Genomic DNA, 17,752 nt, shown 5'->3' on the forward strand with positions numbered 1-17,752 from the left:
AGAAATCAGAAACAAACAAGCTATTATCTGGAAAATCAAACATCACTCTGACCTAAATTATGAGTGAAACAAAGAGACGTCTGTGCCAGGCTCGTACCTGGTTGTGTGTGGCATACTGCTCCAGCAGTGTTGGGATGACAGTGTTCAGCACGGTCCAGCAGGCGGGGTCTGATGCCCGCGCCACAGACTGAAGCAGCTGACACGTGGGCGAGATGAGGCGGAGATCAGGCTCCAGCAAGTACCGCTTACACTCTGAAATATAGGACATTGGTCAGGTATCTTGTGAACACTGCTACGATGTTCTGTTCATTTTCTTCATAATATACTACTATGTATGTTTTCATACTGAATTTTGCATTAGTTGTTTTCCACCACACACAACAACATAGCAGCAGGACTGGGATGACCTTTCATCATCAATGAGGGCCAGGAAAGTGAGTGAGTGAGTTTAGTTTTACTCCGCTTTTAGCACTATTCCATCAAAATCATGGCAGGGGACACAAGAAATGGACTTCAAACATTGTACCCATTAGGGGAATTGAACCCGAGTCTTCACTGTGGTGAGCGAACGCTTAACCATTAGGCTACTGCACTGCCCTGGGCCAGAAAACACAGTGGTTTACAATCAGAACATCCTATAGTGGAACTAAGTTTGACCAACTGGCAGAATGTCTAATGTCTTCCTGTAACCCATACCTTCCAAGTAAAAGGAAACACATGTACATCTTAATATTTATGATTGTATTATTTAAGTGCATGACTGACAGAACTTAAACCGTCTTCCTGTAACCCATACCTTCCAAGTGAAAGGAAACACATGTACATCTTTATATATGAATGCGTTATCTATGTGCACAATTAAATGAACTTAGATTACCTATCTGTAAACTATACCTTCCAATTGAGACTATAATTATGTACACTCTCATACATACGACTGTGGTAGCTATGTGCACGATTGCAGGAACTAAGAATGCCTGTCTGAAAATCCACCCATCCTTTTCAGTTTGAAGGGAAAAAATTGTACATCTCTCAATCTATAAATGTATATGCATATGTATGTATATGTACATGTGTGTATATGAGTGAGTATATGCATATTACTGTATTATATATGTTGTAGAATGGGAACAAAAATGGAAATAAATTAAAAAGAAGAAGAAAAAAGGTCTGACCAACAGTTTCAGTGCTCCTTACGACACACAGTATAGCAGTGACCTGTCTGGTCCAACACACCATGGGGTTGCTGCAATAAGTGTCTGTCTCACAGTGTAGCAGTGACCTGTCTGGTCCAGCACACCATGGGGTTGCTGCAATAAGTGTCTGTCTCAACATCAATGACTGAACAGAACTTTAGGCAATGCGTCCATGTTGATCTAAGGCAACTGCTTTCATACAAATACATGTTTTCACACAACAGTTAATATCAATCTAGATACCTTTGAATATATCTTGCAGAAACTCAGACAGGTACGTGCTGGACACCCTCTGTAACATAACAGAAAACACTTGTCATCAAACACACTCCAACATTTCTGAACAGTACACATTCAGTAACCTATTATGAAACTTTCACTTACCTGTGTGAGAATGTATTCACTAACCTGTGTGATTTATGTGACAATGCTTTCAACAACTTGTACGAGCAAATGCACAAATATTTCACGAAAGCGTAACACACCCTGTGACCCCTGCACAAAGTTTTCATGTGATTTCCAGTCACAATGTGTTTACTGTTATCTGTGACAATGACTTTACCATGTGTGAACCCCTGTGACAATACTTCCCCAACCTTTGTTTTCACGACCTCATGCAACATTGTTTTCACCACATGCATGATTCCCTGTAACAATGTTTTCACCACATGCATGATTCCCTGTAACAATGTTTTCACTAACCTGCATGATTCCCTGTAACAATGTTTTCACCAACCTGCATGATTCCCTGTAACAATGTTTTCACGACCTCATGCAACATTGTTTTCACCACATGCATGATTCCCTGTAACAATGTTTTCACCAACCTGCATGATTCCCTGTAACAATGTTTTCACCGACCTGCATGATTCCCTGTAACAATGTTTTCACCACATGCATGATTCCCTGTAACAATGTTTTCACCAACCTGCATGATTCCCTGTAACAATGTTTTCACCACCTGCATGATTCCCTGTAACAATGTTTTCACCAACCTGCATGATTCCCTGTAACAATGTTTTCACGACCTCATGCAACATTGTTTTCACCACATGCATGATTCCCTGTAACAATGTTTTCACCAACCTGCATGATTCCCTGTAACAATGTTTTCACGACCTCATGCAACATTGTTTTCACCACATGCATGATTCCCTGTAACAATGTTTTCACCACATGCATGATTCCCTGTAACAATGTTTTTACTACCTTACGTAACAATGTTTTCACTACGCTATCTAACAATTTTTTCACTACTGTATGAAATAATTTTTCTACCAACCTGTGTGACTCCTTGAGACAATGTTTTCACTATGGCTGTAAGGGCAGACAGTGCTGCCGTGATCAGTTCTTCAGAGTCACCAGAAAACACCTACAACATACACGTCACCACAGACATGAAAACAGCTAATGCTATGCCTAAACAGTAATGTACATACTGTATTTATAAACACCAACACACCAGACAAGAAAACATACTTGATACTCCACAAAATGACATGTTTCCCAAGATTTAGTCATCAGCAAAGACAACACTAGACTCTAGAACTAAGTGTCTGCTTAAATAGAAGGAAAAACAATTCCGTAATATAACTAATGCACACCATTTATATTTCTTAACTTATTTAGTTTTGTATACTTAATGATGTAAACCTCACCTCCTTTCTGATACATGACAAAAGAGTGCCTGTGAACTCGTTGAGACACTCCGTCCCGTACACATCACAGCACACGGCCTGCAACAGTACATCAAAAGTGCCAGACTCTAGTATATTGTCCTGCATTACAAGAATATCACGTGTAGAATCAGTGATGGAGTGACTTGGGTCTTTTGCTGTAGTCAGCAATATTAGTGCTGCTTACTGTCAGCTGTGCTAGGCTCGGGTATCTCACAAATGCGAACCACTTTTAGAAAATAGTTTCTGTTTGTTTGCTGTTATAGACCGAAGTCAGTATAATTGTGGAGGCTACATGATGGTGGTCTGTAAACAGTTAAGTCACTAGATAGTGACTGACATCATGAACATCAATCTACACAATCTACACATGTCAATCAGATACGATGACAAGAATCAACCACGTCAGCAAGCTTGGGCATCCTATGCTGATAGTCGCCTCTTACGACACGTTGAGCTGCTAAGGACCAATTCTAACTCGCATCTTTGCAGGTTTTCAGAAAGTGGTTTAGAAACATGGCAGCCTATAAAATATTTCACTAATTTACAACATTAACCTGAGCACACCCTTGGATTTGCTTATAGGCTATTTCCGATGACATGAAGACATGTGATTGCTGGGAAAGTTGGGAGTTATAGATATCCCCACGGTTTAACAAAAAAAGTTGTATTGCAAAGAGTGTTTTTGTGAGGGATGACTGTATGTTAAATGTTGTCATATCCCACATCCATAACATGGACCATGTAATCCATAGAAAACATCCATGGCGTTCAAGATTATTCATATTTTTTACATCTCTTGGTTTGACATAGCCAGCATCTAAACATTGAACAACTGTCATCTATGGCAAACACAATCATTGACAGACTAACATCCAGGGAGTCAGTATGGTTTATGATTTTAGCAATATGTAGCAATATCACGGCAGGGGACACCAGAAATGAGCTTCACACATTGGTGGGGTGTTCGGCATGACGAGCGAAGGATACCCCATCGCCCCTCCAAATCCACCAGCATACAGTACCACACAATTACTGAAGTCAAAGATGCTGGCCATCTTATAGACATTCTAGCTGCACCTTACAACAAGCATGAGGCATTGGAGACCTATGCTGACATCATACAAGGGCAGCACAAACCGGAGATTGATAGAGTGAGCAGCAATCTGTTATCTCCCAAACTGTATAATTAACAAACCTAAGTCTAAACATTCTTGTTTCAAGGACTTTATGGATATTTAGAATGGTTTAAAAAAATGTAATTTTTCAAGTAAAATTGATATTTCTATACTTATCCTGACTCATGATCTTTCGTTTATCTATCTTTCCTTGTGAATGGAAGTGGAACACTTGAATCCCATGAAGTTCCCGCAGCGGACGTAAAAATACACTCACCCACGAGTTACCTCCCTTTTGTGCTTTGTCCTTGCAGATCTTGTTTTGGTTCCAACTCTGACTTGATAAGGTTCACCAGCCATCCTAGTTGAGTGAGCAACTTGATCGTGAAGTTCAGCAATAGTCTGAGTTGACTGGCATCTTGGTGAACCTGAATTCCGTCGTCCAAGTAGAAGACATTGCGTAGACCTCGATGATGTAGATATGCGACTATAGGCTTGGTTACTCGTGTGAATAGCCACGGAGCCGAAGATATTCCAAACGGTAGGACGTTCCATTGGAAGTGCTGCCCTCTGAATAGGAATCGTAGATACTTTCTTGATTCCGGACGTATGGGGATGTGTAGATAAGCATCCTGCAGGTCTATGCTGGTCATGTAATCTGCTGGACGGACAAGTAGTCTGAGTTGAGGTAGGTGGATCATTCTGAACCTCTCTGGTTTCAGTAGATAGTCTTTGTTGAATTTGCGCATGTTGTAAATCAGTCTGAACTTCTCCTTGGAGTTCTTCTTGGGTACTAGAAAAATTGGGGAATAGAAGCCTGGAGTGAGATGATGCTGATCTATTATCTCTACTGCCTCCTTCATAAGTAGTGAGTCAATGACTTCTTGTAGTTTGTCTGCCTGTTCCTCTGCATAGTCGAAGACCATCGGGCTGAGGGTTAGCGGAGGTGTGGCCTTGAGTTGTACTCTGTATCCTTCTCTTAGTACTTGGGAGACGTAGTCGTCCTCTAGTATTCCCCAATTTTTCCAGTACCTTTGTAGACGTCCACCCACTGTCGACGGTTTTACAGGAACGGCTGGGGGTGGAAGACTCCAGTCGTTCCGTTGATATCAACGTCTAGTTCCTCTGGATCCTCTGGGAGTGCGGCCTCTCCCTGAGTTTCCTCTGTAATTTCTAGATGGGCGACGAAAAGATCCTTTGCCGCCTCTGAAGCTGGAGTACTTCTTCTCCTTTGCCTTCTGTATGCCGGAATATTTGGACTTGCTGTTATACTTTTGCGAAGTAGTAAGCGCCTCCCATGGAGCTCTCAGTAGCGGTTGGGTGAATCTATCACTCCATGAACAGGATGCAAGTAGCCCTTGTCTGCGTAGTAAAGTGAAACCTGCAGATATAGATGCCAGATGGTCCGATAAAAAGTATTGGTCCTTCTTCTGTGTTATGAGGGCCGAATATATCATTCTATCCTCTTCCGAACTTGAGTTCTGGAATTTATTGATCAATGCTTCATTGATGGCTCTGGACCTGGCCAACCCGAAGAAGGATCTCCTTGTAGCAGTATCAAGTTGAGATAACTTTTTATCTTCCACTTTATACATCTTGTTTCGGGAGTCGTTTACTAACTTTAAGTTATCATCCCATCCAGGCGCCTTTGTAAATGGATCCATATGATGTAAGGGGAATCTCTTCACATTAAATGATGGTAGGTGCTGACTCTGGTGGTACTTGGATGCTTTCGCGAAAGCTGTGCGTAGGTTAGAGGGTAACTTGGATATAGGTTCAATCGGAGGGTAGTGACGGAGTCAAAGTTGTCGTTAAGCATCATATAAGTGTAGACTTCATCTTTATCCTTAGAAGGAGACTCCAAGTTCAACCTGTTGGCAATCCACGCTGTAACCTCTGAGTCTGGGAAGACGAAGTCTGCTTGCTGATCCAAAGTCTCCTGATTATTAGTGCTAGGCCTCTGCGACTCATCCATCTGCGAACCTGTATCCCTTCTTGAACCTTCGTCATCCTTTCGCGAACCACTATCTAAAGATTCCTCCCTATGCGAACGTCTATCTTGAGAGTGCTCTCTTCGCGAACCTCTATCTGTAAATTCATCTCTTTGCGAACCTCTGTGATGTGAGCTATCCCTTCGCAAATGTCTGTCGCTAGATGTAGCCCTTCGCGAACTTCTGTGATGTGAGTCTTCTCTTTCGCGAACTTCTATGATGTGAGCCTTCTCTTCGCGAACTTCTATGATGTGGCCTTCTCTGAGCCTTCTCTTCGCGAACCTCTATCTGTAAATTCATCTCTTTGCGAACCTCTGTGATGTGAGCTATCCCTTCGCAAATGTCTGTCGCTAGATGTAGCCCTTCGCGAACTTCTGTGATGTGAGTCTTCTCTTTCGCGAACTTCTATGATGTGAGCCTTCTCTTCGCGAACTTCTATGATGTGAGCCTTCTCTTCGCGAACTCTGTGGTGTGAGCCTTCTCTTCGCGAACCTCTATCTGTAAATTCATCTCTTTGCGAACCTCTGTGATGTGAGCTATCCCTTCGCAAATGTCTGTCGCTAGATGTAGCCCTTCTCGAACTTCTGTGATGAAGTCTTCTCTTGTGATGTGAGTCTTCTCTTCGCGAACTTCTATGATGTGAACTCAGCGAACCTCTGTGGTGTGAGCCTTCTCTTCGCGAACCTCTATCTGTAAATTCATCTCTTTGCGAACCTCTGTGATGTGAGCTATCCCTTCGCAAATGTCTGTCGCTAGATGTAGCCCTTCGCGAACTTCTGTGATGTGAGTCTTCTCTTTCGCGAACTTCTGTGGTGTGAGTCTTCTCTTCGCGAACCTCTGTCTCGTGATGAGTGACTTCGCGACCGCCTGTGAGAGATATGAGATCTCGATCTAGAACGGCTAGGTGTAGGAGATGGATCCTTCAATGTTCTTGAACGTTGAGGGTTCGCGGATGTAGAACTGTGAGTAGGCATCTCATCTCTTCTACCCTTTTCCAAGATGACAGAGTCGTCCGACTGTGGAGACCTTCGCAAAGGTGTACGTTTGCCAACATAGTCTTGAGACGTAGTTCTATGAGGAGTAGGTTCGCACAGGTCCGTAGGTTTGCGCACAGTGTCGGTAGATGAGAGGCTTCGCCGAGCCTTCGCTTCTTCCTCGAACCTACGTTCCATCATGGCCATCATCTTGTTGGTGAATTGTCTCATAAATTCACCCGGGTCAAAGTTCTGCGTTGGTTGAAGCTGCTGCTGTGTAGACGAAGCGTTCGCAAATGCTGATGAGTTCTGCGCCTCAACTTCACTCCGTTGAGAAGTAGGTGGTAGTTCGTCAAACAGGTGGCCTGCTGTGACCGTTGCAGGGGACGATCTAGTAGTCGTAGAAGTCGATTGAGTAGCTGATCTCATAGGTACTTCGGGTAGAAGTAACGGGGGGTCATCAAAAATGTCTACTTCATGTGGAGGTAATATCTCTTCGTTGAAGGATTTCTGCTGCATTGACTTACTAGGCCGCGTAAATTTACCCTCCGATCTGGTAACAGATGCTTTCCTCTGCGATGTAGAAGAAGACGACGTCTTTTTCTTAGCCTGAGTCGGAGTCAACTGCGTTGTAGCCGATCTCTTCTTGGCCCCTGTACCAGCAGACTGGGCACTTAACATAGCACCAGTATTCTGAACTTCAGCAGTAGCAAGCAACATACGGTTTACAGGCTGATATCCTGTTTTATCAGCCGTGACTTGAGATGACTTCCTCACCAGATCCATGGCATGTCTATAGATATAAGACAAATATTGATTAAATTGAAGATTTGATAAATCAACACAATAAGTACAGCGCAAGCTGGAAGAACATGGTTTTATGCACGAAGGGCACTGGGGTTGAGGATCAGCCACGGATAACCTGTGCCTGCAAACACTGCAAAATTTCATGAAATGTAAACAAAGTTACATAAATTATGAAATATGAAACAAAGTTACATAAATATATGAAATTATGCCACAAATACAAATAATTTTTACAATTCTTTTACATATAATACAAAGTAGTTATTGCCAAATCCATATACAGCGTAATTTTGAAGAATAGGACCTAAATAAAAAGGATATAATGCTGTATAAGGGACTTCAGTGCTCGCCCAACCATCCGCTTGGGCGAAAAGGGAGAGATTGACAAGTAAGGCTGGTCACATGACTGTTTGCGCGGGAAAAGGGCAAAAGGGAGGTAACTCGTGGGTGAGTGTATTTTTACGTCCGCTTCAGGAACTTCAAGGGATTCAAGTGTTCCACTACCATTCGAAAAGGAAAAGGGAGATAAGCAAAATCATGAGTCAGGATAAGAAAAAATCATGAATGTGAACTTACAAGGGTGTCTAAAGAATCAATTTTGGCACTCTGAATGTCGGAGGAGATTTTCTCAATGAGGAGTGGCAGACAGTATTGACCGAACTTGGGTGAGGCTGTCAAACAGCCCCGGAGTGCCGTGATCAGGTCAGCTCGGGTTATACCGCCTGGGTCCTTCGCAGACTGAAACAAGTTTTTTTTAGTAAACTGTTATTAATATATCAAAGAAAAGATTATTACTGCTATTATATGAAGAAAACTGAAATCTTTGAAAATGATGCAGTTGAACATTTGTGTGCATTAAAATCTTCCTCAACAATAAAATACACAAACAGCTCTACAGGCAAGTAATGAGTCAAACTCACTTATTTCTTGGTCATTCATTTATATCTTTGAATGGCATTTAGAAGTGATAGACATAATGAAAAGAGTTTTATGGATGTCAACTTCTTCAGATGATGAAGAAGTAAGCATATACTCTGAAACGTTGTTCCTCACAATAATAATAATAGGGCATTTTTTGTAATAATGACATCTATAAAACACTCTTCCTCATTCATTCATGTAATAGTAACAGTGGCATTGAACCTGGTTCCATGTAGGCAATATCATATGCAAAATTACTTTTAATCAATTTAATTTGTAAACAATCATCTAGCTCTACAACAACATTGAAAACAAGATCCTATAGTTTTTGGACAAAAGGAACTCATTTATTAAAAGACCTGCTGACATATGAGTCCAGTGTCTCATTTGTATCATTAATAATGTAAATTTTAAAGTAAAATTGATATTTTTATACTTATCCTGACCCATGATCTTTTGCTTATCTCCCTTTCCCTTGCGAATGGTAGTGGAACGCTTGAATCCCTTGAAGTTCCCGAAGCGGACGTAAAAATACACTCACCCACGAGTTACCTCCCTTTTGCCCTTTTCCCGAGCAAACAGTCATGTGACCAGCCTTACTTGTCAATCTCTCCTGAATTTCTGCCTGTGCACTTGGATCTGCTGTGAAATCCAAAGTGTCTTCAACGGGGAGGTTGGGAGGGCTTCTCGTGATGAGTCAGGATAAGTATAAAAATATCAATTTCACTTAAAAAATTACATATTTTTACTTATCCTGACTCATGATCTTTTGCTTATAGAATCTGACAGATTGGTGGTGGGTCAAGCCACTTCGTGGATTCATCAGCTGTCCTTAGATACGTCCTGTATCCCCCCCATGGGAATTGCGAAATGGCATTTCCGTGATCCTATTCTTCCAACTTCCGTTATAACTCGGGGGGACCACTTTCTTGTCTTACTTCAGTCTCAGACAAGTTGAATCATGTTGATTCATGTGGCTACAGATAAACTAGTATCTTCTTATTACTAGATATCTCATAACAACCCATAGATTATGATAAGATCTTTTCATAAATGAGTTGCGACCCCTTCACATACAGGTAAGATCTTTACCCATACAGGATCTTTAATCACTCATGCTAGCCTGTGCTAGACTGTGCGCATTGACTTTCAAACTAATACTTTTTCTTCAGTAAAGTTATCAACAAGTCAACGTGATAAATGGTGAGCGCCTTTGAGGAACCGTTAGTTGCTGTGCTACAACAAGAGGCACAAATTGGTGAATGCCTGAGACGTCTTCAGTGGCTATGTCTCAGAGGTAGTGGTTGGCAAACACTGTGTCCGACTTCCAAAAGCAGCCCTCCATAATTGTTGGTATAGAGCAATTTCTGTGCAGAGCCAGTGTTGACGCCAGTGCTCTGACTTCGTGTGGGTTGGAAGCTCTAGGAGGTTCTAGTCCTGCTGCTTTATAGGCTCTCAATATGACGGCTCTCATCCAGAACGATATGGTCGTTCTTGAGACTTCTGCTGATGTCTCTGTTGATAATGGGATGAACAGGCGCTTGAATTTTTGTCTCCTTGTCTCAGTCTTTTGAAGATATATCTTCAGGGCTCTGACCGGACACAAGGATAGGTCCTCTATATCCTGTGGGCCGAGGATTGTAGATAGAGCTGGTATGTGGAACTGTCTATCTGGCTAATCAGGTAGTTGGTTCTTGGCAATGAAGTCCCATCTAAGTCCTAGATGAACTGCAGCATGTTGCCCCCTGTCAAAACTGGTTCGACCAAAGTCCAGCGCATGTATCTCTGATATTCAAGCTGCCGTGGCTAGCGTAAGCAGGAACAGAGTCTTCTGTGTCAGCAGCTCGAGGGTAGTCTCGAAAGATGACGTAGAATTACATTCAGATCCCATGCTGGAGCTCTGAACTTCTTTTGCTGGTCCTCCAGTTTAAAAGATCTCAGCAGAGCAAGTAATTCTGGTACTTTTGTCAACTTGGTGCCTGTTTTCATGGTAATCACTGTACTGATGGCGGCGAGGTATGTAGATAATGTCGAACCTTTCAGATGTCTGGTCTGTCTAAAATGACACAGATATTCCGCCACTTGAGGATGAGTAGCTATCATCGCAGTGAAGCCTTTCCGCCTTGCATAAGTCTCAAACTTCAGCCATTTGTCATCATACAGGTTATGAGTAGATCTGCGTAACGCTAGCGTTACTGCCTTGGCTGCCCTGGCGGAGTATCCTCTTTTCTTCAAACATGTTTTGATATGGTCCACACGTGTAGCTGGAACACTGTCGGATTCCCGTGGACTTGCTTGGTGTGCAGATGTGTGAGTAGGTTCGGCCAATCTGGTAACTTGATTACTGGACTTCCGAGATCTTCTATTAGGTCTAGGAACCATACTCTCGCTGGCCAGTAGGGCGCGACCAAAGTCAGTTGTAGCGCCTGTGTCTGTTTGATCTTCAACAGTACTTCTGGAAGTAATATCGGGGTTGGAAACACGTAGGCACGTAGTCCTTCCCATGATATGCTCAGTGCATCTGTTGCCCAGGCTTGAGGATCTGGAACTGGTGAGACAAACGTCTGTAGTTGTTTGTTGAACCTCGTGGCAAACAGGTCTATGCAAGGGGATCCTATTTCCCTTATGATGAGCCGGAACGCTTCTGGATGGAGCATCCATTCTGTAGGTGACGGGTGCAGTGGTCGGGAGAGAGCGCCTGCAAGTACGTTCTGCTCCGGGTATGTGACACGCCTTTATCCAGATGTTTGCTTCCTGCGTGATGTGGAACAACTGGAATGTGAGCTGTAGCAGGCTTGGGGACCTTGTGGATCCTTGCCGATTTATGGAGAATGCCACTGTAGAGTTGTCCGTGTGGACCATCAGCATTCTGTTATTCAGCGAGCTCGACCATAGTTGTAAGGCGTTGATCACGGCTTTCATCTCCAGCAGATTGATGTGAAGATGCTGCTCTAGTTTGGACCACCTTTCTGATGCAACTTGATTGTTGAGATGCGCACCCCAACCCTGCATCGAGGCAGGAACCGTTGCAGCGGTCTTAGTTGTAACCGTCCTGTGTGAGTCAAGTCCTGCGCCGAGATTAGTAGACCGAGTAGACATTGCCATGTTCGTAGTGTTAACGGAGAGATGACTGCAGGTGGAATCATTAATTTTGAAGCTCAGCTGCTGTCTGAGTTGATTGGCACTTTGAAGAATCTGTATGCCATCATCCAGATAACCGGCACTGCGTAGATCTCGATGCTGATGATAAGTGCCGATAGGCTTCGTTATTCATGGCTTCGTTATTCGTATGGATAATCATAGAGCCGACAATATTCCAAACGGTAGGACGTTCTATTGGAAGTGCTAACCTCTGATTGTAGTGATGATACATCATTCTTCCCCTTATATACGCAGGCTATCTGTGTTGATCAGCATACATAGAAGCGTTGTCAATTTATAGCAAGGCTGGCTCCAGTGTAGCATCGCAGGGGACAGGTACTCATACCGATTTTTATCAGCGACAACTTCCAAAATAAACATTGTTTATCCTGCTGTCAAGGTTAGACATCTATTAGATTACCATGATGATAACAGGCCGTAGTTGTATACTGTTTCCAAGGCTGCCAATGAAGTATACCCCCGTACTCACGGTTTGTTTACAAGTCAGTAAACTTGCTTGTGCCTGCTCTGTCAGTGGGAGGCATTGTCTGACGTGGACCAATCAGCTTCAAGCATGACGTCACCGATGTTGTAGCAAGTTGGCCTCCACAAAGTCTGGTTCAATTAGTTGGTTGAGTAAAAGCGTGCGTAGTTTATAAGGGTTGCTCCAAGTGTAAAATCTTGTTCAGTGATATAAATCACATATTCCCATTGTAGATAATATAAACCAACCTGACGAAGGATGCTGTTGAGACGTATGTCTGTATGGATCTTCAAGAAATACCGATGTTGAATCTAGTTGATAGGATATAAAATCCTAATCCCCACGCTGAGTGACAAGTGTTAATAATAACATCTGTACGTCCGTTCAAGGATTCTTGCAGGCGTTGTTAACCTTAAGCCCTTTACAAAGGTCGCCTTGATGTTCTCCAGTGCTTGACATATCAGCTTCATAGGTGATATCATATTGGAGTCGAAGTCATCAGCATATATGCAGTACGTCTCTGTTGGGTTGGAGTAAGTGAGTGAACGACAATATCCGCAGGCCATCTGCTACCCGGTATAAGACCTCAGCATCCGTATAGATGAAGTGATTCCTATCATCAAGTAGGTTGTTGTCCGAAACTGAACCTATACAGGTATAAGGTTTGTGCAGGTTGTAAAGTTGTGCAGGCTGTAAACTGCAGAGATCGCACATGTTGTAGATCTTTTAGTTGAGTCGACGTCAACATCCTGCCTGTTGATGTAAGGGGTTTGTTAACCCTAGGGTTTGCGAACCCTGTAGATGTCTCCGTTGCTGTCATCTGCCTGTAGATCTGACTGAGAGTTCTCGAACCTTGTAGATGTCTGCAGCTTTCTCAAAGCTGTGAGTAGCTTAGAAGGTACCTTGGATATAGGTTCAATTGGAGGAATAATCACCGAGTCAAAGTCGTCATTACGCATCATATAAGTGTAGACTTCATCTATATCCTCAGAAGGAGAATCCAAGTTCAAACCATTGGCTATCCAAGCTGTAACCTCTGAGTCCGGGGAGACGAAGTCTGGTTATTCATCAGTTATCTCCTGATAGGTAGAGCTATGCCTCCGAGAATCATCTTTCTGCGAACCTGTATCCCTTCTCAAACCACCATCATCCTTTCGCGAACTGAAGATTCCTCCCTTCGCGAACGTCTATCTTGAGAGTCCTCTCTTTGCGAACCTCTATCTGTGGATTCATCTCTTCGCGAACCTCTGTGACGTGAGCCTACTCTTCGCGAACCTCTGTCGCTAGATGTATCCCTTCGCGAACCTCTGTGATGGGATCTTTCTCTTCGCGAACCTTTGTCTCGTGGTGAGTGATTTCGCGAACGTCTGTGAGAGGTATGAGATCTCGTTCTAGAACGGCTAGGTGTAGGTGATGGATCCTTCGATGTTCTCGAACGTTGAGAGTTTGCAGATGTAGAACGGTGAGTAGGCATCTCATGTCTTCTATCCTCCTCCAAGATGACAGAGTCGTCCGACTGTGGAGACCTTCGCAAAGGTGTATGTTCGCCAACGTAGTCTTGAGAATGTAGTTCTATGAGGAGTAGGTTCGCGCAGGTCCGTAGGTTTGCACACGATGTCAGTAGATGAGAGGCTTCACGAGCCTTCGCTTCTTCCTCGAACCTACGTTCCATCATGGCCATCATCTGGTTGGTGAATTGTCTCATAATTCCACCCGGATCAAAGTTCTGCGTTGGTTGAAGCTGCTGCGGTGTAGAAGAAGCGTTCGCGAACGCTGATGAGTTGTGTGCCTCTACTTCACTCCGTTGAGAAGTTGGTGGTAGTTCGTCAAACAGATGGCCTGCTGTGACCGTTGCAGGAGACAATCTAGTAGTCGTGGAAGTCGATTGAGTCACCGATCTCGTAGGTACTTCAGGTAGAAGTAACGGGGGATCATCAAAAAACGTCTACTTCATGTGGAGGTAATATGCCTTCGTTGAAGGATTTCTGCTGCGTTGACTTACTACCCTCCGATCTGGTAACAGATGATTTCTTCTGCGACGTAGAAGAAGATGACATCTGTTTTTAGCTTGAGTAGGAGTCAACTGCGTTGGAGCCGATCTCTTCTTGGCCCCCGTACCAGCAGACTGCCCCTGCAACGTACTCAACATAGCACCAGTATTATGAACTTCAGCAGTAGCAAGCAACATATAGTTTACAGGCTGATCTCCTGTTTTATCAGCCGTGACTTGAGATGACTTCCTCACCCGATCCATGGCACGTCTATAGATATAAGACAAATATTGATTAAACTGAAGACTTGATAAATCAACACAATAAGTACAGCGCAAGCTGGAAGAACATGATTTTATGCACGAAAGGCATTGGGGGTGAGGATCAGCCACTGATAACCTGTGCCTGCAAACACTGCAAGATTTCATGAAATGTAAACAAAGTTACATAACGATGAAATTATGACACAAATACAAATAATTTTTACAAATCATTTTTACAATTTTTTTACATATAATACAAAGTAGTTATTGCCAAATCCATACACAGCGGAATTTTGAAGAATAGGACCTAAATAAAAAAGGATAAAATGCCGTATACGGGACTCCAGTGCTCGCCCAACCATCCGCTTGGGTGAAAAGGGAGAGAGTGACAAGTAAGGCTGGTCACATGACTGTTTGCACGGGAAAAGGGAGGTAACTCGTGGGTGAGTGTATTTTTACGTTCGCTTCAGGAACTTCAGGGGATTCAAGTGTTCCACTACCATTCGCAAGGGAAAGGGAGATAAGCAAAAGATCATGAGTCAGGATAAATTTTTTGGGTATATATCTGCTACTTACCGGGTTAAAGTCTATTGGGAAGTAACAGGAGGTCACCTCAAACATCTCTTCCACAAACACACCTGAAAACACAGCATAAAACACGTGTCCCGAGTATGAAGATCATCCTACCTAAGTTTCGGGGGTTGGTCAGCTGTGGAGAGTTCCCTCCCTTGAGCAAGCCAAAAAACCCATGCGTTTGAGACCAGATTTGACTCAACAGTTGTCGCTGTGTTTGCTCTGTGTGTGTCTCATGAAAACCAAATAAACACAGACATTGGTTAGTTTGTTTGTTGTTTATGGCTGCATATTCCAGCTATATGGAAGTGGTCAGTAGATAATTGAACCTGGACCAGACAATCCAGTGATCACAGCATCGATCTACGCAACTGGAATACAGTCTCTTGTCACCCAAGTCAGCGAGCCTGACCACCCAATCCCGTTAGTCGTCTCCTACAACAAGCATAGTTTGCTGAAGACAAATTCTAACCCAGATCTTCATGGGTTTATAGACATTGGTAACGATACCACTGTTCTTCTACTACAATTTCTCACCGAGAGGGAAGTTCCTGGTGATGGTCTGAGCCAGCTGGAATGCTATGACGAGATTCCGTGGGTCTCTCTCAGCATCCATCGCTTGGATGTAACCACACACAAAGTTTCCCTCCATCTTCTGTAGCTCTGCAAAAGTTCATAGCAAGACTTCAGCTTGATGTCCTTGGAGAAAAATCTCCAACTACAAGTCTGAAGCCATGTAAAGTTTTCTATTGTAGTCTGACTGCCTAATAAATGGAAAATACTGAAGCCATAACTAACATTATTTTTTTATTTATTATAGGATATTTATATAGCGCACATATCCACGCACTAGTGCATGCTCAAGGCACTGGTAGTTTTGCCCTCGATCATTGGATGTCAATCTCAACAGCACATCTTATTATCAATCTCAACTCCCTGGGGAGCATACAACTCTCGCAGCCACTAGGCGCACCGAGTTATTGCGGCTTTCCCATCCTAACGAGGTACCCATTGACAGCTGGGTGGACTGGGACACATAGTCACAGTACTTTGTCGAAGTTTACTGCACGTTGCTATACCCGCAACTAGGTGTTTGCACGTATTCATGTGGCCACCATCTGGTCATATACCAACGGATTTGTGGGTTCTTTTAAGTGCACAGGGTTGTGTACTGTACACTAGGGGTTGTGACAACACTGAAAGAGTCTGCACACAAAGTTGACTCCAAGGTTTTAACACCTGGTCAGCGATCCCGGCACCTCATGCTCATGCTCACTGGATCACTAGCCTGCCCTTTAGCCAGCTCGCCCACCGCGCACAGCACTTCGGTGTTTTGCCGGACATGTTTTATGTATGGTACAATTTGACACGTCACTGCTGTAGTTTCGAGCGACTCGCTATATCCTTGAAAAGTTTATTCAAATGTGATCATCCAGCTGCAATGAATGTGACTTATATCGAAACAAATTATATATACATAAAACATTAAACATACAGTGAGTGAGTGAGTGAGTGAGTGAGTGAGTGAGTGAGTGAGTGAGTGAGTGAGTGAGTGAGTGAGTGAGTGAGTGAGTGAGTGAGTGAGAGAGTTTTATACTGAGAGTTTTATTAACCACGAGGTTACCCCACTGCCCCGTCGTGTCCGGTGAAATGGGATTTAACATCAGGATTCATGCCAGGCAGGTAAACAATAAGCACCATTTTTAATAAGCTTTTGGCATCTCCAGGCTGACACTGACCCCATTGGACCACTAAGGTGATCTGACAGTGAGTGAATGTTGCTCCATGCTGTCAGATAACACCAGCCCCAATACAGTACCTGCCAGCTTCTTGTACAGTGAATGTTGCGCCAGCTGTCAGATCAATACAGTACCTGCCAGCTTCTTGTACAGTGAATGTTGCTCCATGCTGTCAGATAACACCAGCCCCAATACAGTACCTGCCAGCTTCTTGTACAGTGAATGTTGCTCCATGCTGTCAGATAACACCAGCCCCAATACAGTACCTGCCAGCTTCTTGTACAGTGAATGTTGCTCCATGCTGTCAGATAACACCAGCCCCAATACAGTACCTGCCAGCTTCTTGTACAGTGAATGTTGCTCCATGCTGTCAGATAACACCAGCCCCAATACAGTACCTGCCAGCTTCTTGTACAGTGAATGTTGCTCCATGCTGTCAGATAACACCAGCCCCAATACAGTACCTGCCAGCTTCTTGTACAGTGAATGTTGCTCCATGCTGTCAGATAACACCAGCCCCAATACAGTACCTGCCAGCTTCTTGTACAGTGAATGTTGCTCCATGCTGTCAGATAACACCAGCCCCAATACAGTACCTGCCAGCTTCTTGTACAGTGAATGTTGCTCCATGCTGTCAGATAACACCAGCCCCAATACAGTACCTGCCAGCTTCTTGTACAGTGAATGTTGCTCCATGCTGTCAGATAACACCAGCCCCAATACAGTACCTGCCAGCTTCTTGTACAGTGAATGTTGCTCCATGCTGTCAGATAACACCAGCCCCAATACAGTACCTGTCAGCTTCTTGTACAGTGAATGCCATGCTGTACAGTACCTGTCAGCTTCTTGTACAGTGAATGTTGCTCCATGCTGTCAGA

At 43.5% G+C, this 17,752-nt stretch overlaps 2 protein-coding genes across 3 annotated transcripts in view; both read right to left on the reverse strand.

Annotated features, from left to right (window-relative positions):
* Nucleotides 1-17,752, reverse strand: part of LOC124269438 (MMS19 nucleotide excision repair protein homolog) — a 43,502-nt gene that overhangs the window by 21,381 nt on the left and 4,369 nt on the right. The window contains exons 1-8 of one of the 2 annotated variants that reach the window (XM_046704452.1): nt 16,955-16,967; nt 15,673-15,798; nt 15,139-15,200; nt 8,339-8,500; nt 2,855-2,932; nt 2,479-2,568; nt 1,440-1,488; nt 98-252 (exon numbers count right to left, since the gene is read on the reverse strand). In XM_046704452.1, the coding sequence (XP_046560408.1) occupies nt 98-252; nt 1,440-1,488; nt 2,479-2,568; nt 2,855-2,932; nt 8,339-8,500; nt 15,139-15,200; nt 15,673-15,787 (711 nt within the window). In that variant the 5' untranslated portion in view covers nt 15,788-15,798; nt 16,955-16,967. Of the gene's footprint in view, nt 1-97; nt 253-1,439; nt 1,489-2,478; nt 2,569-2,854; nt 2,933-8,338; nt 8,501-15,138; nt 15,201-15,672; nt 15,799-16,954; nt 16,968-17,752 lie in introns of those variants that run through there. The other variant, XM_046704444.1, reaches the window with a different exon arrangement.
* Nucleotides 16,750-17,653, reverse strand: LOC124269456. Its single transcript, XM_046704462.1, has 2 exons — nt 17,009-17,653; nt 16,750-16,954 (listed from the first exon to the last, which is right to left on the reverse strand). Exons 1-2 carry the CDS (start codon nt 17,634-17,636, stop codon nt 16,887-16,889), a joined length of 696 nt encoding a protein of 231 aa, XP_046560418.1. The 5' UTR covers nt 17,637-17,653; the 3' UTR covers nt 16,750-16,886.

The sequence above is a fragment of the Haliotis rubra genome, unplaced genomic scaffold, assembly GCF_003918875.1.
Source record: "Haliotis rubra isolate DU_JTF1 unplaced genomic scaffold, ASM391887v1 Scf1014, whole genome shotgun sequence".
Lineage (NCBI taxonomy): Eukaryota > Metazoa > Mollusca > Gastropoda > Lepetellida > Haliotidae > Haliotis > Haliotis rubra.

What these genes read in the sequence shown, in the direction of transcription:
- LOC124269456 (XM_046704462.1), bottom strand. Translation starts at nt 17,636, where the DNA reads ATGGAGCAACATTCACTGTACAAGAAGCTGGCAGGTACTGTATTGGGG. An exon ending in ACTGTACAAGAAGCTGGCAG is followed by an intron (nt 16,955 to 17,008) that starts GTACTGTATTGA and finishes AGAAGCTGGCAG; the next exon opens with GTACTGTATTGGGGCTGGTG.